Source organism: Eretmochelys imbricata, chromosome 1 (assembly GCF_965152235.1).
Source record: "Eretmochelys imbricata isolate rEreImb1 chromosome 1, rEreImb1.hap1, whole genome shotgun sequence".
Taxonomy (NCBI): Eukaryota; Metazoa; Chordata; order Testudines; family Cheloniidae; genus Eretmochelys; species Eretmochelys imbricata.
Window position 1 is genome coordinate 46,661,205 of NC_135572.1, and position 23,468 is coordinate 46,684,672.

The 23,468-nt window shown below is 44.4% G+C and overlaps 2 protein-coding genes and 1 long non-coding RNA gene across 7 annotated transcripts in view; 2 read left to right on the forward strand and 1 right to left on the reverse strand.

Annotated features, from left to right (window-relative positions):
- Positions 1–1,352, reverse strand: part of LNX2 (ligand of numb-protein X 2) — a 92,822-nt gene extending 91,470 nt beyond the window's left edge. For 2 of the 3 annotated variants that reach the window (XM_077809788.1, XM_077809759.1), the window contains exon 1: positions 1,253–1,352. The gene's annotated coding sequence lies outside the window, so the exon portion shown is untranslated. The remainder of the gene's footprint in view (positions 1–1,252) is intronic. The other variant, XM_077809767.1, reaches the window with a different exon arrangement.
- Positions 1,353–2,999: 1,647 nt separating this feature from the next.
- The window catches only part of POLR1D (RNA polymerase I and III subunit D), a 33,085-nt gene continuing 12,616 nt past the window's right edge, over positions 3,000–23,468 (forward strand). For 2 of the 3 annotated variants that reach the window (XM_077809801.1, XM_077809809.1), the window contains exon 1: positions 3,000–3,156. In XM_077809801.1, coding sequence (XP_077665927.1) covers positions 3,131–3,156 — 26 coding nt within the window. In that variant the 5' untranslated portion in view covers positions 3,000–3,130. The remainder of the gene's footprint in view (positions 3,157–23,468) is intronic. The other variant, XM_077809818.1, reaches the window with a different exon arrangement.
- LOC144260906 (uncharacterized) lies at positions 19,696–22,405 on the forward strand. The gene is made up of 2 exons (XR_013345072.1): positions 19,696–20,606; positions 21,344–22,405. It is a non-coding gene; the product is annotated as an uncharacterized LOC144260906 (long non-coding RNA).

Here is a 23,468-nt window from a genome sequence, read left to right on the forward strand (position 1 = left end):
GTAATCACCACCAACATATCCTCAAGAAACAGTAAATCTGCCTCAAAATACATGTTAACTACTTATGCTGAACAATCGGTTTCACCTCGTACTTAGCTTTGACACTCTGAGTACGTTTCCAAGACCCGAAGAAGAGCTCTGTGTAAGCTTGAAGCTTGTCTCTCTCACTAACATAAGTTGGTGCAATAAACGATATTTTCTCACCCAGCTTGTCTCCCAGTAAGAGGCTGACTCACCCACTTCACAAATCTCTAACATGGAGAAGGGACTCAGAGAGAACTATGGGGAGTAGGAGGAAAAATCAGTATCTCTCCCCACCCAATCTTTGACCAGGTTGAGAACCAGTGGATATTGCGAATACTTTTATTTACACAAATATAAAACAAAACTTTGAACTAATCCAGAACTTCTGAGGTATGCATATTATTATCCTATATAAATACATGTTCTCATTACTTTTATCCTGGCCATACTCGCTGCATGTGTTTTAGGCCCCGAACAAACCTTGGGGTACAGGCTGACCCCTGTACCCCAAGCAAAGCCTCAGTGACCTCAATGGGGCACTATGTGGGGGTAGGAGTCCACCCAAGCAGATCAACTTTCAGGATTAGGACCCTAAAAGCAGTAAGCTCCTTTGAGGCAGGTACTGTGTCATTTTATGTGTTTGCAGAGTGCCCTGCACAGTGGAGCCCTAAACCTGACTAGAACCTTAGGGCACTGCCACCACAACATACATAAAGAATAATGGTCTTCCAGAGACAGAGAGACAGCACAAGGGGAGATGGAGGAGGAGATATCATTATCAACACCCTACCCCCATCTGCCACTGAGTGGAGACTGAGAGACTCGTGCCCAGGAAGAGAAGTGAGTAGTCATCATCATCATCAACCCACCCACACATCCTCCCCCAAAACAGACCCTGTCCCCGTGAGAGAGGAGAGGACCTGCCTCCCTCACACACACACAAGAAACAGAACTGGGGAAAGGAGAGAGATTATTTCCCTGCCTTCAGATTTCAAGCACAATCACTATCTGTGGTCCTGAGCGCAGGTTTTTACTACCCTGGTCTGATATTAGGCTAAAGTAGCAGCCAGTTGACAGAAGCCCACAGGGGTGGAGATGTCACCACCAGCTCTGATACAGAGCCCAGGAGGCACCAGCCAGCCCCCGAGCCCACTGGCAGCCCAGCGGCGGGGCACAGGGCATGGCGGCGCTGCGGCACTAAGAGCGCGCAGCCGAGCAGCGAACTTACCCCGACCGGCTTACGCCGTCACCTCCTCCTCCTCCTCCTCCTCCTCTCCGGCCCCAACTCAACGCGGCGCCCGGGTCCTGCTCATCCCGCGGCCGGGGGCCGGCTCTCTGCCCCCGCCCGCGGCGGCTCCGCCTCCCACTGTCACCGCCGAGGTCCTGGCAAGAGACAAGCGCCCAACTCCGGGCAAGGACTTCGCCGCACGCCTCACCTGGGCGGGCCGCCTCCTCCTCCGGGCAGCGCCGCGGCCCGAGTGACGGCGCGGCTCAGCCACTCAGCCGCCAGCCCGGGGCCGGAGGAAGCTCCGCAGCCAATGGGAGCGGGGCCAGGGCGGGACCCGGCTGAGGAGGCGACATCGGCCCGGCGCTGGGGTGTCCCCGCCGCTCGCCTGATTCCCGCCGCACACGCGCCCCGCGGGGCGGGCTGGGGCAGCAGCGGGGAGAGGTTAACGGGGAAAGGGCAGGTGGGTGTGGAGCCCGGGGGTAGGCGATGGGGTGCCGGGGAAGCGAGGGGGGGAGTGATGGGAAGGGGGCTTGAGGCGGGTCTGGCAATAACTGGATTTAGGGAATGGGCAATATTAGACTTGAGATGAAATGAGCGAGGGAGGAGCCCGGAGGAGACCAGGGCGAAGCAGTAGGAGGATGAGCGCTGGATACATAAAAAGGAGGGATTTTTTTCCGCTTTGCAAGCACCCCATTCTACGTTACCAACTGTGGCTAGCTGGAGGCCGCACTGGAAACAAAAATTAGCTTTTTTCAGTTCACAGGTTGCTCCTGTGTGCTGGGTTACACGCAAAGCGAAGCCACAGTTGCAACCACTAGTGGGGATGAGGGTAAATAACCCTTGTCTGTGTGTATATAAATCTCCTCACTGTATTTTCCACTTTATGCATCCGATGAAGTGAGCTGTAGTTCATGAAAGCTTATGCTCAAATAAATTGGTTAGTCTCTAAGGTACCACAAATACTCCTTTTCTTTTTGTGAATACAGACTAACACGGCTGCTACTCTGAACCCCTTCCCTTTTTGTAGCCTGGTTACTGTCATGTTCACGTTCCCCTCAATGCAGCTTCAGATCGTGCATTTTCACTGCTGGTCCCCCTTTGCCTCCAGCTTCCCTTCCCCAGTCACTGGCACCGGAGTCATTGCAACCCCACTCACCAGCCTGCTGCCGCTGTCCGCCCTGTGCTGGGCACCAGGGTGATCAGTGGGTAACCTCTGTAGCAACACCATTATGCAAAACTTGGGGGTGGACCGAGGGAGAGACGCCCTTTGGGATGGAGGCTTTGGGGAAATTGTTGGGGTTTCTCTCTGGGGCGGCGGAAAGGAGGCGTCACGTACCCAGCAAAGCCCTCTGCGCCCATGTTGAGAGACGAAGAGCCTGAGCACAGAGCAAACCCCGCCTGCCCCCCATCTCCAGAGGGGAATTAACACACCGAGGGAGAGGGAAGACCCTATGGGCAGCGGGTGTTGGGGGTGCCTCCTCCCCAGTGCGGCGAATCGGGGTCGATAAGGCCATGGGCGTTGGGGGCCTAGCCGCCACCTCCAGCACATGGGGCAGCAGCGGGGCCCAGACCCGGTGGAGGGTGGGCGGGATCCGAGTCCCCCTCGGTCTCTGCCCACCCCGGGCCTTGCCACAGCGTGGGGCGGTAAGAGGCACCCAGGGTAGGCGGCGCTCGCTTCCCCCCTGCCCCCGCTCCCAGCTGCGGCTCGCCCCGCCCCCGGCCCAGCCCTTCACGGGGTCCTCGCGCCCGCGGCTCCGCCCCTTCGCTCCTCCCTGTCCCCAGCCGCGAGCAGCGGATGGGCCCGGCCTACGTCTGTACCTGAGCCGCCGCCGCGGTGTTTCTGGCCTAGCGGGGGCCGCGCCGCATCGCCCTGCCGCCATGGAAGAGGACATGGAGCTGGAGAGGTGAGAGGGGCCCTCCGGGGTGTGTGTTCCCGGGCGCTGGGGCGGGGTGGGCCCGCTGTGATCTACCGCGCCGGCCTGGCGCACGCACTTGTTCCCCGTCCTGGTAGGCCCCCTTCAGCCCTGGGGGATGGAGCAGAGGGGTGTGGGGGCGGGGGAAGCGCAGGGATGAAGAAATGAAGAGTTTGGGAGCGGGGTTACCTGGGTAGTTCCCTCTTGAGTTTTAAAAGTTCAGTTCTAGACCCGCCCCTTGACATCCTCCTGGTGGGAAGGGGTCATGGGTAGGGTTCGTGGCCACTCCTGTGCCAGACCTTTGGGGGAGGCGGCCCCACGACGGGCTGGTGCTGGACCCAGTAAAATGCACATTCGTCATGTCCCCTCCCTTCTCAGTCTGGAAGTGCCTAGCTAATCTTTCTGCTGTCAGGTAACAGCAGCTGATTGAGAGCCCACCTACTCGCTGTGGTGTGGGGCTTGAGAAAGTAAATAACCTGCATTTGTAGTTCAGAGGGGCGATTAGAGAGCCTTGAAGAGAGAAGCTGGAGCACTTTTGTTTAGGTTTCAGAGTAGCAGCCATGTTAGTCTGTATTAACAAAAAGAAAAGGAGTGCTTGTGGCACCTTAGAGACTTAACCAATTTATTTGAGTATAAGCTTTCGTGAGCTACAGCTCACTTCATTGGATGCATACTATGGAAAGTATAGAAGATCTTTTTATACACACAAAAAGAAAAGGAGTACTTGTGGCACCTTAGAGACTAACCAATTTATTTGAGCATGAGCTTTCGTGAGCTACAGCTCACTTCATCGGGTACATACCGTGGAAACTGCAGAAGACATTATATACACACAGAGACCATGAATGGATGGGCTATTACCAGCAGGAGAGTGAGTTTGTGTGTGTGGGGGCGGAGGGTGAGAAAACCTGGATTTGTGCTGGAAATGGCCCAACTTGATGATCACTTTAGATAAGCTATTACCAGCAGGACAGTGGGGTGGGAGAAGGTATTGTTTCATGGTCTCTGTGTGTATATAATGTCTTCTGCAGTTTCCACGGCATGCATCCGATGAAGTGAGCTGTAGCTCACGAAAGCTCATGCTCAAATAAATTGGTTAGTCTCTAAGGTGCCACAAGTGCTCCTTTTCTTTTTGTGAATACAGACTAACACGGCTGTTACTCTGAAACCTGTCTTTATACACACAAAGCATGAAAAAATGGGTGTTTACCACTACAAAAGGTTTTCTCTCCCCCCACCCCACTCTCCTGCTGGTAATAGCTTATCTAAAGTGATCACTCTCCTTACAATGTGTATGATAAACACCCATTTTTTCATGCTTTGTGTGTATAAAAAGATCTTCTATACTTTCCACATATGCATCTGATGAAGTGAGCTGTAGCTCACGAAAGCTTATGCTCAAATAAATTGGTTAGTCTCTAAGGTGCCACAGGTACTCCTTTTCTTTTCACTTTTGTTTACTGTCTGTTGTTCACTAGTGCTGATTAAAGTATTGAAATTTCCTATTTTCCACTTTGTTGTAAAGAGACCCTACAGCGTTCTATGCCATATAATAAAAATTGAATCTTTTTTTTTTAAAGGGGGTTGCATTAATGTGGATGCTTACAGTTTCATTTACCTAAACATCAAGCCTGCATGGCCTGGAATATTTGGGAGGACAGGGGTCCCAGTTTACAGAACACAAACGTACTTGCAAGAGACCTTTGACTTTAGTTTGAGAAGTAGAATTGTTTTCCTATTCTTACAACATCAAGTATATTTTACTTTTACCTGTCTTAGACTATATAAGTGGTTTCCACATTGATGTTGAAGCATATACAGTATACTACCAAAAAACATTTAAGATGTACTTTGCAGTACATGGAAATAGGTACTATAGTATTCCAGGATTTCTGAGGCTGCCATTCTTTATGGGAGCCCTTTATCTCCCTATTGCAATATCATTCCTCTGTCCCTGTTGTGAGGCAGTAATCTGATTCCAAGTGGATGCATTCAGGAGAGTAGTTTATCACAGAGGGAACTCAGGTTATTAGTGAGAAAAAACAGGGGCATTGAAGATACTGCTGACTTTCTGTTGAATTCTGAAATCCTCTGTTGGGTTGGCGCAAGTTACCTCATTGTCTTACTCTATCCCATGGCCTGGTTATGATCTACTGGAAAATATAACTACCAGTCTTAAAAGTGAGACTAGTGTGCTCAGAAGACTTTTTGGGCATGTGGCCCACAATTGTGGAATTTGCTTCTGGGAAGACTATGAGCCTCAGTGTCTTCATAATAAAATGTAAACTCAACTTTTTCAAACTCCTTACTTAAGGAAAAGCATACTTGTATAAAATAAATAAATGAAACCTCCCTATTAAATGAAGAAAGATGGGAGATTTTCCATGATCACTTTAATAAACTTGTGTTGCATGCCAGTACCAGTTATGACTGCAACTAGATCACAGTGGAAGTTGGAAAATTAATAAGCCTTGTTTTGTTAATTGAAATGAGAAAAGCCTAATCTCTGACTTTGTATTTATTATAGTCAAATTGTGACTATGTTGACTGGAATAACTTTCAGGGAGAATAAAATGACTGATGCTTTACATTCTGTTTGGATGAGATCGATCATTCTACTATGCAAATTGACTTAAGTCATATCCAGACGAACACATTCAGTTTAAATGCAGGTTCATTTAGTTGACTGCAGTCATATCAGACCTCTGTTTTACTTTCTGGTTTGGAAATGGACCAGAAGCACCTACGTTACTGGTAAATCTTGTTGGTGTTATGCTACTTATTGTAGAATTGCCTGGGAAGAATGACTGAAATAATAGTTCTGCAGCATGACTTGTCAACACTACAACTAAACCATGTATAAACAGAATCTCATGTGAGATTACCTGTTAGCTGTATGTCTAACGATGATAGCATGGGTAGTGGCAAGGCAAGCTTCCCCCACTGCTCGTCCAGTGTGTCTCACAGCCAACTATAAGGAACTAACTTGATGGCTCCATTTACAAAAAATAACTTGTTGCCCCCACTGTCTGCCTCCAACTGATATAGTAGATGGGACAAAGATAATAGTTGTGCTGGTGGAAGTGAGGGGATAATCGGGCCTAAGAAAATTTAATGATCCATTTGCTTCTATAATTTTTCAGTAAGGCACCTTTCCCCTATGATCTTAAAAAACTACTACAACCGCACTGGTCTGACATATCAAACTAAATAAGAATATATCATGGTGAGGGGTGGTATTGGCAAAAGTTTGTGAAGGCCGCATTACTTGCTGTAGCAAATCTAAACTATACCATCATGACTTCTACATCTGCCACACATGTTACAGAAAAGCTATTTTAGGGATGTTTTTAAAGAGTTTTAAAAATATTTATTTGAGCTATTTTTAGGTGCCTTAGCTACCATGAGTCCAAGTGCTCAAGGAAACATACAGGTTTATAACAGTGACTTAAAATAGTGTTTTAAGTGTCTACAAGCATTATACATTTAAAGTTTGTTATGGACACCTTCTGGGTCTAGAGCACCTGCTGAGTCCCACTAGGAAGCCAGAAGTTTTCCAGACAAGGGAAAAAATTCTAATTATTTGTCCACATGCAGGTAAGATTACAGTCTGGTGGTCTGACAAGAAAACTTGGTTGTCCCAAGTTTCTGATAGTGACTTCATTCTCTCAGGCAAATTAAATTGAAAGATAGTTGCTGCTTTGATGGTCTAAAGCAGTAATACTCAGACTGAGGCTTGCGAGCTGCAGGTGGCTCTTTAGTGTGTCTCCCTCGGCTCTTTGCAGCTCATGATATTAAAACAATGTGTGATTTACTTATTAACCAATCAGGATGCTTTTACTATGTTACTAACCAATTGTAGTTGATAAAATAATAACACTTGGTTAGTCATTTTGCTGTGACTATATCCATCTATCTTCCCCCATCATTATAGATAGATATTCTCCCATCATTTATTTATATATTTTTATATATTCCTCCATCATACTATTTAAATATGAATCGTAGTACTATAATAAATGAAACAATGAATTCACACTACTGTGGCTCTTTTGGGTAATGTTGATTGCTAATATGGCGCCTGATCCACTGAGTTCTGATATCACTGGTTTAAAGACAGTGCTCTACATTCTGTTCGTTCTGTTTTGGATTATTGTGCCAGGTTTTCTCACTTTTATTCTCCTTTTTTACTGTCACTAACTCACTTGGTCTTATGTTCTGTATTTTTCTTGCTTTAATATAAATTAAAATGTTACTGTCACCAGGAATGATGGATGCTGAATTGGCTACCTCTTGTTATGTGACCCTTACACAGTCTGATATTTAAAGCAATAAAAAAGCAGTGACTACAAATACCTGCAGGTTGTAAATAAAGCTATGTTTCTCATTCACCTTTGCCACTATCTATGGCAAGTATGCCATAGAGCTATGCATGCTCCCCCCACTTCCCCTCCTCCCCAATAATTTCAACTCCTTTCTGATGGAAATTAGAGGCTGGCAATTTCCTCTGAACATCCTATTATTAATTGGAGAATATCCAGAATATAAATCTGAAACTTTTCATAGCCTTATTAAGATACTAGGCCAAATTCCAATTAAATGTAATTGATGCTGTGAGTATAACTTACACTTCAAGGGATAGGTATGCAGGGTTATAAAAAAAACTAACAGAAGAGTGTCAAAGTGTCTGACAGGGCTGGATTATTTTTCACCTCCACTGTTCTTACTTTTTCTTCCCTGTTCTACACCTTTGGCATGTTAATTGTTCACAACACCATTTATGTCCCTGCTCTGAAGATTTTGCATTCTAAACAATCAAATCTCCTACAGATAAGATACCCTACCTTGGGCCCTAGAACAACACAGCAAATATGCAGTCTTATGGGAATATATTAGAGGTTGTTGGAGAAAGCGTTGGATATACTTTTCCTCACTCATAATTTCTTCCACAGTTGCCAAAACATTTCACAACTCCTGAATAGCATGTCCTACTAGAACTGCCTTCCAAACCTAGTTTGCAGTGTCATCTATTTGAAATTGTTTGTTGTCCTAGGTGATAAGGCCCTTAGCATCTGGAATAAACTCCTTATAGTATTGTAAAACAATGGGATGTAATACTAAAAACAGTTTTACTTTTTGAAGTGCACAAGTTGCACTTAAAATCTAAATCCTTAAGCTATAAAATTACATGTTAGAAAGGAAGCACAATTTAATAGCTAAAAGTAATCGTTAGACTATAGATCTAGCAATCATGAGATCTTGGTTCTGTGTGTAGGTCTGCCACTTGACATGGGGTATGCAACGTAAAGGTGATCTGCCAAATAAAAACTGAGGATGAATTCCTGTGTGGAATCTTCCCTAATCAGACTGTGGGGGTCATTAGCACAGAAAAAAGCTTAAAATAATGCTTTTTTTAAAAGAAGTGATCTATTGTCAGCCTTAAAACTGTTCAAAGACAGTTTTCAGAGTAACAGCCGTGTTAGTCTGTATTCGCAAAAAGAAAAAGAGTATTTGTGGCACCTTAGAGACTAACCAATTTATTTGAGCATGAGCTTTCGTGAGCTACAGCTCACTTAGTAGCTCACAAAAGCTCATGCTCAAATAAATTGGTTAGTCTCTAAGGTGCCACAAGTCCTCCTTTTCTTTTTAAAGACAGTGGAATTCTAAATCAGGTGAGTTAACTCCAAACTCTCCTAAGGCATGCTTTCCATTTGATTCTTATGTGCCTATTTGGTATTTGTTTTAATCCTGTTTCTTCGCTGTTCAATGTGGCATTCCTCAGGCTCCATTTTTTGAAATCCCTTTTGATCAGTTTCTGTATATATCCATTTAATTATTTCATGTTACATCCTGGGTGTCCATTGTTGTTAATGTCCCTTATGTATGTACCTCTTCTTGCTGACTCTAGTACTGGCATTTTTGTCCTGTGCCAATGCTTGGACAGGTTGTAAAAATAGATGTCAGGATCCTTAGGTGTGTTGAAAAAACAACTAGCTTCTCCAGTTCCAATTACATTCATGTATAATAGAATGGCACTTGTGGTATCCGTAGCACTACCATCTTGAGTTCTGATCTTCAGAGCAAAACCGGGTAGAGCCTAGTCAGTTCTTGAATGTATTTAATGCTGCAGGAAGTGGTTTTGAATATTCAGTCACTACTGAATCAATGCTCCATCTGGTTCTAGGGGACATAGTATCTGAGCACCAGAGCGTAGCCTTTTATTTTATTTACAGTGAATTTTTTGATGTTGTGTTACACTGCCATGGGTTGGGCTCTGATTGCTACAGTTGCAAACTCAACATAGTGAAATTGCTTCTGGAGCTTTTCTCAAATTTGGGGACTCTAGGAACACACAATATCCAAGTGTAACGATCATATAAACACAATCACAAGTACAAAGTCTTATCTGTACTATAAGTTTTGTTAAAGTAATAGGCAAAGTTACAATTACCCGTGTGTTATCAGATGCTGGCGGCATGTGAGTGTTCTGTCAGTGTGCTGTCCCAGCTCTGCTCAGATAGCGGACACAGCAGACCTCGATCGAACTGCCCAATAAAACTACAGACCCATTTCAGTAGCGAAGGCACTTGGCCAGGTTTATTGTCGATGAAGCATGGTATTATGTCCTATACGTGCTACAAGTACATTTAACAAATGCATGCCCATGACAATGGATGCAACTCAGTGAATGGCCGAACTTTCCATTTCCCCCTAAGCTGGCCAAAGACACTCCCTCTGAAGTTCCTTTTTATACCCCAATACAAACAAGTTACGTACTGCCCCTCTGACTTGGCTAGTTACTGCCCCTCTGACTTGGCTAGGTACCACCCTTTACCATGTATATGTTGGTTCAGTCAAAACATCTCTATCCATCACACTGTCATCCTGACCTTATCTTTAAAAGGGGGTCAGTGTGTCCTTGTGTCATCTTTGGGGAGTGTGTGCACACCATAATTCTGTGTTCTGGTACCACCCTTCTCGAATGTGCTTGCAGGGGTGTCCTGTGCCTAGTGCTGCTTAGGGGAGTGTGTGTTTTTGCAATACCAGCCCTGTTCTGGCCAGGGTCTGTGAGCCTGCATGCAGGAAGAGCCTGACTTCTGCTCACAGCCTGCCTTTTGCTTTATGTTAGCAGGACTTGACCACTACTTTAGTTCATGCTTCAGGCTTCTTATACCAGGTCTCTTGTCTCAGACTCTCTCTTTCTACTACACCAAGCATATAGAAATCCTATGAAAACCTATGCAATTATAACTATAGTCATTGTGATGGTTTCCCCCTGGGGTGCCACCTGGAACTGAGGTACCACTGAGCCCCCTCACCTGCCAGTCAGGACTCCTCCTCATGCTGTTCTGCTGTGACACGCTGAAAAGCTCTGCAGCCTGCAATTTCGCCAGCAGTCATACAGATCAGGACACACGTAGCTGCAGTTACATACAGGCTATCTGACCAGCTCCTGCATAAGAAGGTTACACCCAAGGTAACTCCCAGCTCCCCTGGCACGCACCCCCTTTGGTGTATAAACCCAAAATTATACTGTCTTGCACTGGACAGTGATCTGTACACTATAAGCTCATAAAATTCGCCCCGTCCCTTAATGTGGAGAGGAATATGCAAAAGCATTTGCCCTTTGAGCTATGATTCCCATATGCTGCACTCCAACTCACTGGTTTAGATAAAGCAGAAACAAATTTATTAACTACAAAAGATAGATTTTTAGTGATAGCAAACAGATCAAAGCAGATTACCAAGCAAATAAACAAAAAATGCAAACTAAGCTTAATCTACTAAATAGATTGGATATGAATTAGCAGATTCTCACCCTAAGAGATGATGCAAGCAGGCTTCAGATTCTTAAGGGGCAAGCTGCAGTTGCTTTACAGCTTGGGATCCCCAGGTGTTTCATTCACAGGCTAGACATCCCTTTAGCCTGGGTCCAGCACTTCCCCCAGTTCAGTCTTTGTTCCTCAGGTGTTTCCAGGAGTCGTCTTGTGTGAGGAGTGAAGAACCACAGATGTCACTCCCTGCCTTATAGCTTCTGCGTATGGTGGGAACCATTTGTTCCAAAGCTTGGTTCCCAGACCAGTCTGTGGGGAAAATTACTGGCATCCCAAGATGGAGGCCAGCATCCTGTGGCCTGGTCACATGGCCTTGTAGAGTCAAAGCAGCCGTTACTTACAGGGTGTTTGGAGCATTCTCAGGACAGCTCACCAGGTGGGAGATAAGCTTCTCCTAAGGCCTGTTGTTCTTTCTAAGGCCCATTGCCCTGAATAGGACCTTCCCCACCCACTAACTAGACTGAAAGTCTAGTGGGCATTACCCAGGTGTAACTACATTTGAAATACAGATACATAGTCAACATTTATAACTTCAGATACAAAAATGATACATGCATGCAAATAGGATAATCATTCAGCAAATTATAACCTTTTCAATGACATCTTACGTGACCCATTTGCATAAAATGCATCATAATTATGCCATAATCATATCATAATAATATCACTGAAAAATATGGAGTGCAGTGTCACAGTCATACTCCCATCCTAAAAGATATTCTAGGGTCTGATGGAGCTCTTAAAAGACAATCATCAGTAGAGGAACAGTTCCTGCTGGGGTTTTCACATAGGTATTCCCTTGGGTCTTCCCACTCTTACCCAACCAGAGTACTCTCTTTTATATTGTAGTTCTGACCACACCTAATACCTTATGCACATGCATGCAGGTGTCAACCTTCTTTCCCTTATCTGAACTTCCACATCCCGTGAATATTGATTGGGATGCCCCATTTCTCATAGGTTGTTTGTAGTTCCTCTTATTCTCCTTAGCATCTACGTATGACATGTACCCTATGGTCAAGATAGATATTCAAAGGTCTTACAATCGGGTGTCTCGTGGTCTTGGACAATATGTTGCGGCCTATTGCAATACATTTTTCCATAACCTCACCTATTGGCACTTCTTATGCGGTAACCTTGCTGGCATAGGGTTATTCCTAGGTCATGCATACATGTCAAGTGTTCTAAAACCTATGGCCTAGTCTGGCTAAGCTAAAATCTTACAAGTCTCATCCTGTTGGCCTTGTGTTTCGGCCATGCTTTACTAATACCTAATGCACGCTCATCACTCTTAAATACTTAATCTTCTATTTCTATAATTCTACAATTTAATCTGTTTAGCATACAGGGTGAAATTCCTTCCTGATCCAGGCCTCCTGACCTCTGAAATATGAGGAATGATATATGCTTCAGCCTAGGTAGTGTAATGGTGGTGCTATTCTTGCTCCTATGACTGTTGACTTTGTTTTTGAATCTCATCCCACTTTTCTTCTTCAAGTAGATACAGCCGTGTGTGCTACTTAGGTGTGTGCATGCCCAGCGCACCAGAGCCAGAGAACTTTGCCCAGCAGTGCCCAAAGGGGCGGCACTCACGCTTTGTGCCCCGGGCAGGGCAGCACCACCCCAGCCCCCTCAGTTCCTTCTCACTGGGTGTGGCTACAGTCAGAGCTCCGTCCGGTGTTTCGCCCCCTGCTCATTGGTCTGTGTTTGAGAATTTTTTTCTTACATACAGCCGTTCGTAGTACCTCTGGGTAAGTTTATGTTAGTTTAGTTATAGTGGCTGTCTACTCTCTCACCAGGGTTCAAGCGCTGACTGTCCTGTGGGGCGGCCATCCCCAGCAGTGACCCCCATATTGATTATATATGAAACCCATCTATAAATGATAAATGAATGACAAAATGAACTAATTGGCTATAACAGTCTTTCAGATGAGTCTCTAATGGTCCTGGTCAAGTCATTGATCCCAGAGAATTTTTTTAAGAGATGTTAGTCTCTGTGTTCTTTGATAAAATGAGCCATCTCTAGTTTTGTAAGACGCTGTACTGATTTTGGTACCTGCTTTTGCCCACCCTGTAAATGGTTGCATTGTAGTTGTGAAGCAATTCCTGTTTGAGTGTTACCTGTATATGCAGTGTTGTGATAGCTGTGTTGGTCCCAGCATATTAGAGAGACAAGGTGAGTGACTTTACCTTGAATGGTCCCTTGAAATATGTGTGAACTCTTTATGCTAAAGAATCTGTTCCACCTTGTATTTCGCTGTGACACTCTGAGTCCATTTCCCAGACCTGAAGAAGAGCTCTGCATAGCTTGAAAGCTTGTCTCTCTCACCAATCGAAGTTGGTCCAGTAAAAGATATTACCTCACCCACCATGTCTCCATTCCCTGTATAGTTCATAATGCACTTTAGGATCCTGGCAGATCAAAGGTGCTATTAGAGTTGAAGCTAGCAGCAATAGCTAGAAATTACCTAACGCTTTCTATCATAACAACCTGTTTTCAGTTGCTTATATCTTAGTTGAACTTAACCATTCAGTCTAAACTTTTCATGCTAGGTTTCAGAGTAACAGCCGTGTTAGTCTGTATTCGCAAAAAGAAAAAGCTTATGCTCAAATAAATTGGTTAGTCTCTAAGGTGCCACAAGTACTCCTTTTCTTTTCATGCTAGGTGATTTTCAGCAAAAATGAGCCATCCCTTTCCAGGAACGAGGTTAGGGGAATATATGTTGTTTGGCTTGACTTTACAGCCTTAACTTCCTTTTTTTCTTCATATATAATATAAATTTAGGTTAGAGACTTTTTACACAAAGTATTCTTTGATCATCACTTAAAATATGCAGCAAAATTTTAATCATTCAGGAATATAAGAAGACTAGGGACCATCCTTTCCTGCAAGGAAAAGAACCTCTTGTTCTCACCAAACTTATCTCCCCAACAGACCAATCTATTGTAATTATTTTGGTCTTCTTCCGATCATTCAAAAATATGCAGGTTTTGGATGCTTTTGCTGCTCATATTATAAATGATGCCAGTATTACTAGTTGTGGCATTCCTTTGGGATCAGACCATGCATCAGTTTTATTAATTATAGCTCCCTACGTGCTTTGGGCTCTTCTCCTCATATGGAGGTTTTGACTGTTGTGTGCTAGTCCTTTCCTTCATTTATCTGGTATTGCTGTTCTAATAGTTGAATTCAGCAGTTGCAAGAACGTTTGTATTGTACCCAAGCTTTATAACTGGAGACAGCTAGGAGTGCTGAATCCCGGAGAGTCCTTTTAAAAGCCAATATAAAACCTATTTACACAATTGTGAAGCCTTTGGCTGATTTGTGAGAGAGTATAAATTCAGCATGTGGAAATACATTACATGGAAGATACTCTTAAGTGTTTTCCCTTTGTCTTTATACCACTCTCTTCAATTGACTTTTCATATTCCTTGTGAGTCAGGAGCAACAAAAATTAGTGTACTTAAAAGAGGATTATTATGGATATAAAGACTCAGATTAGCTAGGAAGAGACAGATCAATGAAAGACTGCTGGGTTGGGTGTCAAGTCAATCTGAGTTGCAATATCATTTATAGATAAATACAAATCAAAATGCCTGTATTTTGTGTGTGTTAGTTTTCATATAATCCAGTTCTATTTAGCTTCACTTAATTGATTTGTAGTGTTTCTAACAACATTTTAACTGTAGTTTATATTATTGTAAAAATATAATTGTTTCAGACCCACTTAATTCTTTCAGGTATGATTTAAATCATAAAATAACGTGAGATTCACTGAATTTTAATCTACCTTTGACACAGATCTTTCAAAGAACAGAATTACGAAGATATTTTGCAGAGTGCTGTGATGAAAGTCAACACTTTTACTTTTTGTTTTTCTATTACAATCCTGTCTTTTGAAGGTTTGGTATCCTAGATGTCTCTAAATGCATTATGTTCTCTCATGATACATAGCTTATCAACCTAGATGCAGATCTTTTTATTTTTTTTTATTCTCTCAAACTTGCCTTCCTCCACAGTTTTAAATAGCTTATCGTCACTCTCTCAAGGTAGAGTGGGGAAATGGCACTCTCAAAGGAGGAAATTTGGAAGTTCTCTACTGAGGCATTTGAAAAGGCTGTTTACAGTTTTCTGTTTAGATTTTAGGCATTGAAAGGCAGAAAAAAGGGGGTGGGCACACCACTCGTTTCACTATTCAGTATGTCAGACCTGAATTTTACTTAAATGTTATTGAGACTCGGTAAGATTGCCAAGAGTAGCAAGATGGATCACAAGATATCCCTCTGTTAATGTTACCGAAATAGTGTGGAAAAGGACAAAAGGGCCTGACATTAGCACAACACGAAAGATCATTGGGAAACACTGTGGGATTGATTTACAAAAGCGCATGCACAATTGCATGTCCTGACTTGCACATAGGAGGAGTTGTAACTGTTTGCAGATTGGATATTTGCTAATGCATATGAGCATTAGAAACAAATGGCAATTTCCATATGCAAATACCCAATTTTCATGAACAATCATGGTAATTGCATGTGTAAACTAGACACACAACTGTGCACTTACTTAAAAAACTAGCCCCAAGCTATTGAGGAACAAAGTATTGGTAAAGTCAAGCTGATAATCTTACCCCGGAACCTGGGGTCTTGTAGAGAACTTTATAACAGTGCTCTACTCATAAAGCCAACAGGTGGGAGATCTGACACAAGATTCTCCCTCTTCTGGGGCACCAATCAGTTATCCTATACTTAAATCCTCAAACCACACTGCTTCTGCAAAGCCTTTCAATAATGAATCCCCAAAGAAAAAAGGTGTGAGGTGTGGGTGTGTATGTATATGTGTGTGGGTGTGGGTGTGTGTGTATGTGTATGTGTGTATATATATATATATAAAATACCTGCAATTTTAAAAAAATAGACCTTTTGCTCCACTAGCATATTTGTCTGTCTGATGTAGATCATAAACCTTTTGTGGCAGGAACTTTTTTTTCTCAGTGTATCATGTAGCCAAAGAGCACGAAATAAATAAATAAATAAATAATAAATACTAGTGACTGATTTTGAAGATCTGACTAGGGAATTTCATGTCAGAGAGTTGCTTGGTGGAAATGATTATAATGTGGTAAAATGTTTCTGTGATAGTTGGATGGAAGTGGGCAGAAACATCTTTAATCTTGGGGAAACCACATTTTTGGTGCATTCCAAGGCCACAATGTAGCCACGCTCTGACATATATTCTGACTGGATGTATTTAGCAGCAAGGTCAAACTTTTTCCATTATTAAACAGACCAGTGCAAACGGACATCTTGACTGAAGAGATTAAAACCATATTTGTAGAAAATTCTTTATAAAATGAAATAAACAAAGAAAGGAAAGTCAACTCTGGCAGCTGAAAATATATGGAGGTAAAAAATTCCCCCCCCCCCTTTTTTTTTTTTTTTTACAAACATGTTCTAAAGGGAACCAGTAAAGACGTACTGTAGGACAGAAACAAACTGATACCCCAACAAGTGATGTTTTGTACCAGCAGGTTCTTATCACAACGGTCAGCATATCTTGATCAGCAGACATGAATTGTTATGTAACTGAATAAAATGTTCTCATTAGATGCTGAAAACCTGTTTAAACAAGTATACTGCAAGTGGGTGCATGATTGGGCACTATGATGATGATAAAACCACTAGTTTCAGAGTAACAGCCGTGTTAGTCTGTATTTGCAAAAAGAAAAGGAGTCCTTGTGGCACCTTAGAGACTAACCAATTTATTTGAGCATGAGCTTTCGTGAGCTACAGCTCACTTCATCGGATGCATACCGTGGAAACTACAGAAGACATTATATACACACAGAGACCATGAAACAATACCTCCTCCCGCCCCACTGTCCTGCTGGTAATAGCTTATCTAAAGTGATCATCAAGTTGGGCCATTTCCAGCACAAATCCAGGTTTTCTCACCCTCCGCCCCCCCCCCCCCCCCACACACACACAAACTCACTCTCCTGCTGGTAATAGCCCATCCAAAGTGACCACTCTCTTCACAATGTGTATGATAATCAAGGTGGGCCATTTCCAGCACAAATCCAGGTTTTCTCACCTTCCGCCCCCCCCCCCCACACAAACTCACTCTCCTGCTGGTAATAGCCCATCCAAAGTGACCACTCTCTTCACAATGTGTATGATAATCAAGGTGGGCCATTTCCAGCACAAATCCAGGTTCTCTCACCCCCCCACCCCCATACACACACAAACTCACTCTCCTGCTGGTAATAGCTCATCCAAAGTGACCACTCTCCCTACAACATGCATGGTAATCAAGGTGGGCCATTTCCAGCACAAAACCAGGCTTTCCCCCTCCCCCCCCCCCCCGGGACACACACACGCACACACAAACTCACTCTCCTGCTGGCAATAGCTCATCCAAACTGACCACTCTCCAAGTTTAAATCCAAGTTTAACCAGAACGTCGGGGGGGGGGGGGGGTAGGAAAAAACAAGGGGAAATAGGCTACTTTGCATAATGATTTAGCCACTCCCAGTCTCTATTTAAGCCTAATAATTTAGGCTTAAATAGAGACTGGGAGTGGCTAAGTCATTATGCAAGGTAGCCTATTTCCCCTTGTTTTTTCCTACCCCCCCCCCGACGTTCTGGTTAAACTTGGATTTAAACTTGGAGAGTGGTAAGTTTGGATGAGCTATTGCCAGCAGGAGAGTGAGTTTGTGTGTGCGCGTGTGTGTGTCCCGGGGCGGGGGGGGGGGGGTGAGAGAGCCTGGATTTGTGCTGGAAATGGCCCACCTTGATTATCATACACATTGTGAAGAGAGTGGTCACTTTGGATGGGCTATTACCAGCAGGAGAGTGAGTTTGTGTGTGGGGGGGGCGGAAGGTGAGAAAACCTGGATTTGTGCTGGAAATGGCCCAACTTGATGATCACTTTAGATAAGCTATTACCAGCAGGACAGTGGGGCGGGAGGAGGTATTGTTTCATGGTCTCTGTGTGTATATAATGTCTTCTGTAGTTTCCACGGTATGCATCCGATGAAGTGAGCTGTGGCTCATGAAAGCTCATGCTCAAATAAATTGGTTAGTCTCTAAGGTGCCACAAGTACTCCTTTTCTTTTTGCGAAAACCACTAGTGTTGTGCTTGCAAATTTAAACAATATAAATGGTAATAAGCCATTGGACTTGGATGGTTTATACCTCAGAATAATAAGATACGTCCGTGTGAGGATGTAGCAAACCAGTTAGCTTATATGTTCAGTCAGTCTGGTACCACATCAGAGGATTGGAGGGTGGTTTATATTACCCATCTATTGGTTTTTCTATTAACATGAACCAAAGGCCTATAAAACAGTTAGTCAACTCATTTCTACCTTAGACTAAAATTAACTAGTCTAAAGAGCAGACTAGTTTTTGGCTCAAGGTTGAAGGTACAGGAATTATAAATAGTAAGTTACATAGTTTTACAAAGTATAGATAACATTTTGTAATATGAGTAAGGCTATTGACAAAGAGTGCTATGATGTTGTCAAGGAACCACATAAATGCATCAGTCTTAGGTCTAGTCTACAGTACATGGTTAGGCTGATGCAAAGCAGCTTACATCAATTTATTTGTGTATGCATTTACGCTCAAATTGGTCTCCTACTACTGTAAGCGACCCATTATGCTGACATAGTAATATCACCTCCCCGAGCAGCATAGAGCCACAGTCAATTTATTTTACTCCTGGGGGAATTCTGTGCCACTGTGTATGTGCAGAATTCATGTCCCCCACATATTAATTTGCTTCCCCGCAGAAAAATGACTTTCTGACAGGGAAGCAAAGGGAAGCTGCAAGAGCAGCCACCCACTTCCTAGCTGCGCAGGTACATCGTTTCAGGCACCCAGAGCAACCGGCGGAGAGGTAAATCATTGCAGGGCTGGGAACACCCCAGCCTGTGGCTCCTAGCTTGAGCCAGGATCAGCTGCTAGTCCAAGCTGGGCTAGAGGCAGGAGAGGATGGGAATTCCTCTTCCCCTACAAGGAGTGGCTGGGGCTGTGTCAGACCCACGCATCTGGACCTTCCATACCCAGACACCCTGGCCAAGCCTCACCCCGTACACCCAGAACCCCCTTAGCCCTCCATACCCAAACCCCACCCCACTGAACTTCAACCCCTGCATTTGGAGCCCCTCTGCCTCCAGGCCCCCACCTGATGAGCCCCACCCCCCTGCAGCACCCTGAGCCCCCACATCCAGATCCCTACACCACTGACCCCCAACTAGCTGCACCCAGACCCCCACCCCACCAAGCCCCACTCCCCCAGTACCCAAACCCCCTGCTGAGACCCCCCTTCCCAGACCCCTCCACTGAACCCCAAACACTTTCACCTGGAAGCCACTGCAGAGTCCCATTGCCCCTGCACCTGGAACCCCCTTCCCCCAAAGAGCATCTGTGCATCCAGATCCCCCCACACCTAGATCCCCGGCTCACCACTGAGCTGCCTGCACCCAGATTGTCCCACACAGAATCCTCTCACCCTACACCTGGATCCCCCCACGCTGAGCCCCTCCACACTTGGATCCTGCCTTGTTGAGCCTACCTGCCCCACACCTGGTGCACCTGGCACAGAAGGGCAGGGCCCTAGGGTGTTTCTGGGGCAGGTCCAGGCCTTGTGCTGTGTCAGAATCAGGTACAGCCTCACCACTGAGTCTATGTCCCAGGGTTGCGGATAGAGAGGCTGCAGGGTGATCTCCCAGCTTCATGCTCCCCACAGCCAAGCTGGAGCCTCTCTGCATTTATTTATTGACAAATAAAACTTTTGGAATTTTGAATTTTCTGGTGCAGAATGCCCTCAGGAATAGTATTTAGGTCAACACAGTGAGTGTGTAGACACTGCGTTAATTATGTTGACACAGTCTGTCCTCCAGCAGCTGTCCCACTGTGCCCCACACTGACCGCTCTGGTCACCATTGTGAATTCCACTGTCTAGGGGTCATGGAGACCAGATGGTCCTCTTTCCCTTTAAAGCCCTGCTAATTTTTGAAATTCCTTTTCCTGATTTCCTGGCTTGGTGAACACACCCAACAGCTCTCCATTGTTGAATGCAGCTGCCCAATTCGCTGTACTGGTTACAAGCTCCAGACGTGCTCCTGGCTGGAGCAGACGAGATATTGGATCTCCTGGGCTTGTGTGGGAGAACAGGCTGTTCAGGCACAGCTATGGACCAGCTGTAGAAATGTCGACATCTACAAGCAGATTGCTCAGGAGATGCAGGAGAAGGGCTATGACAGGGACCAGCGGCAGTGTCAAGTGAATAACAAGGAGCTGCAGCAGGCATACCAGAAGGCCGGGGGGCCAAGCTGCAGACCTACTGTTTTTACAAAGAGCTGCATGCCATGCTCAGTGGAGACCCCAGCACGACCCCCAGCAGCCCCGTGGATACCTCCATGGAGCCCAAATCACAAGCCCCTGCTGTGTACACTGAGGAAGGGAGGAGATGGTGGATGAGGAAGAGGTGTATGGGGGACAGGCAACCTGTGGATCCAGCTGTGCAGTGAGCCAGGATCTGTTTTTGACTCCATCACAGTCCTGCCAGTCAAGCATGGTGGGGGTAAGGGATCTCATGTAAGTGTGTAGATAAATTTTCAGTAATAGGGATGGCACCCCCAAAGAGGCAGAACACATCTTTTGACTTTACTCGTGCTAGAAGAGGTAGTAGTACAACCAAGAGAGATAGAGTTGGTATCTGCTTTTTGTTCCTCTCCATAGCTAGGTCGGAGGCGGGAGGGATGTGGTGCAGTTTATTTACGTACACAGAGATGTCCCTTGAATCCTCCTGAGAGATCTTGATGAAACTTTCATGGAGGTACTCTGCAGTCCTCCCCTGAACATTTCTAGGGAGGGCTGCCTTTCTTTCTCTGAAGTAGGACACTTTCCCATGCCGCTCGGCAATGTCAGCCAGCACTGTTGCAGTACACAGGCTAGTAGCATATGGGCCCAGGCAGCTTGAGGACATCCAACAGGAGCTGTGCTCTCAGTGCCTTTGTTACCCTCAGGATTAAGGTATCCGGTAAAATCACCGTGGCCTGTGGAAAACAGCGCCAGTATTCAGTGCCATTGCTCTCTACAACTAGAATCACGCAACCGAGCAGTTCTCTCCTCATTTCCCCAACCCCAGGTGGGCAGGCCATATTCACTGTGGCAAGTGTATTGAATGGCACCGTGCACAAGCAGTCCACACCAAAAGCAAGAATGTAGTGCATAAAACTTTAGGGGAGCAAGGGAAGTGAGTTCAGCATCTTAATTTTTGCTTTCTATAGTAAATGCACTGACAGTGATACTACTGTGTGTTTTATCTTCAGCTGCTGCCACTGCAGCGGCCTTCAGGGTCTCCCCCTCCACACGCGTGGAATGCATGAGCCAGACAAGGAGGAGAAAGAAGAGGACTCAGGGGGACCTGTTTGAGATCCTGCAAGCCAGTACTGCATCAGACAGTGAGCACAGGGCTGGAAGATGAACATTGCAGACAGCCTGGAGAATGAAAGAGTGGAGAGGAGAGAGTCCAATAAGTCCCAGTAGGAAAAGGAGAGGGAGATGCACCAGGACATAATGGGCCTTCTCAGGCAGCACACGTGTGCTTCAGACTTTGGTGGACCTGCAGGTTCAACAATCGCATGCTCAGCTCCCTCTGCAGCCCAGCGAGAACTCAATATCAGGATCTCCCTAAAATTCCCTGTGGCATCAGGGGTCACTGCACTCTCCCTACCACTCCACTCTGCAGGATATTAAAGACAATCACAGCTTCACATACCTATACAGACCTCTGAAAGCCATGGCTGGTGTATGTGTAGCTGAAATGGACATGAATGTTCTTTCCCTTTCATAAGTTCTGTTCTCTTAATTTATTACGTTGTATTAAGTTTTTTAGTGTACAGTAGAATCTCAGAGTTAGAACGCCTCAGGAATGATGGTTGTTTGTAACTTTGAAATGTTCGTAACTCTGAACAAAAAGTTATGGTTCTTCTTCCAAAAGTTTACAATTGAACATTGATTTAATACAGCTTTGAAACTTTACTATGCAGAAGACAAATGCTGCTTTTATCCATCTTAATTTAAATGAAACAAGCATAGAAGCAGTTTCTTTACCATGTCAAATCTTTTTTTAAACTTTCCCTTTATTTTTTTAGTAATTTACATTTAACACAGTACTGTGCTGTATTGCTGCATTTTATTTATTTATTTATTTATCTATCTATCTATCTATCTATCTCTGTTGCTGTGTGATAGCGTATTTCTGGTTCCAAATGATGTGTTGTTTACCGGTCAGTCCGTAACTCTAAGGTTCTACTGTATTTGTTTTAAATAACACAGGGTTTTATTTTGCACTGATTTTACTACAGAATAAAATCCTATCTGGAACATAATTCATCTTTATTAGTTTATTAGCTGCCAAGTGCTCAGAAGTTCTGAACGCAACTAATTACTTGTTACTACACAATGTCACACAACTCAGGATCATTCACACATGCAATAGATACATTGACAGTGTTCTATTTCTGTATGTACAGCAATCATCACATGATTCTTGCCAAGCCACCAAAGACTAGGGCCATGTAGAGCACACTACAATAACACCCACTACTCTGGCTCACTGTTAAAATGGTCTTTCAAAGCCTCCTTGAGTTGTATAGCTCGGCATTGAGCTCTTCTAATGACCCTTGTATCTTGCTGTTCAGATTCAGCAGACAACCACTCCACCTCCATCACGACAGAAACTTTTCCCCCTTTGCTTCACATACGTTATGCGTGACACAGTGGGCAGCTATAGCCATTGGGATATTTTTCTCACTAAGGTCCAATCTTGTGAGTCAACAATGCCAGTGACTCTTCAAACAACCAAAAGACATTCAGCTCTCATTCTGCACCTGCTGAGCAAGTCTTCTGGAACTTCCCCAGTGTTCCAAGACTTAATGAAAATCAACATTAATGGTCCAGCAAGCTCCTCTGCCAGTGCTTGTAAAACTATTGGATGCAAATTATGTGGATCTGCTCATTTAAATGTCTGACTTTAGTAGCTTCTATTTAACATCCTCTGGAGAGACTAGTGGAATTGGAACTGTGTTAGCACCATATGATGAGACCATTTCATCTGTTTTTCCCCCATTTTACAGAACAGAAATATTTATTGAACGCACTTCTGTCTTTTCTGCATTATTATTGATAATTCTGTCATTTCCATCTAGTACTGGACCAATACCATTTTCAGTATTCTTTTTGTTTCTCATATATTTTTAAAACTTACCATCCTTAGCACTGCAGGCCATAGATTTCTCATTGTGTCCATTTGCTTCCCTTATCAATTTTATGCAGTTCCTAACTTCTGATGTATATTCATTACTATCAATTTCCCCTTTCTTCCATTTGTTAGGTATATTTTATTTTTTAGAGTTGCCTTCACATCCCCTCTAAACCAGGTTGTTTTTTTAA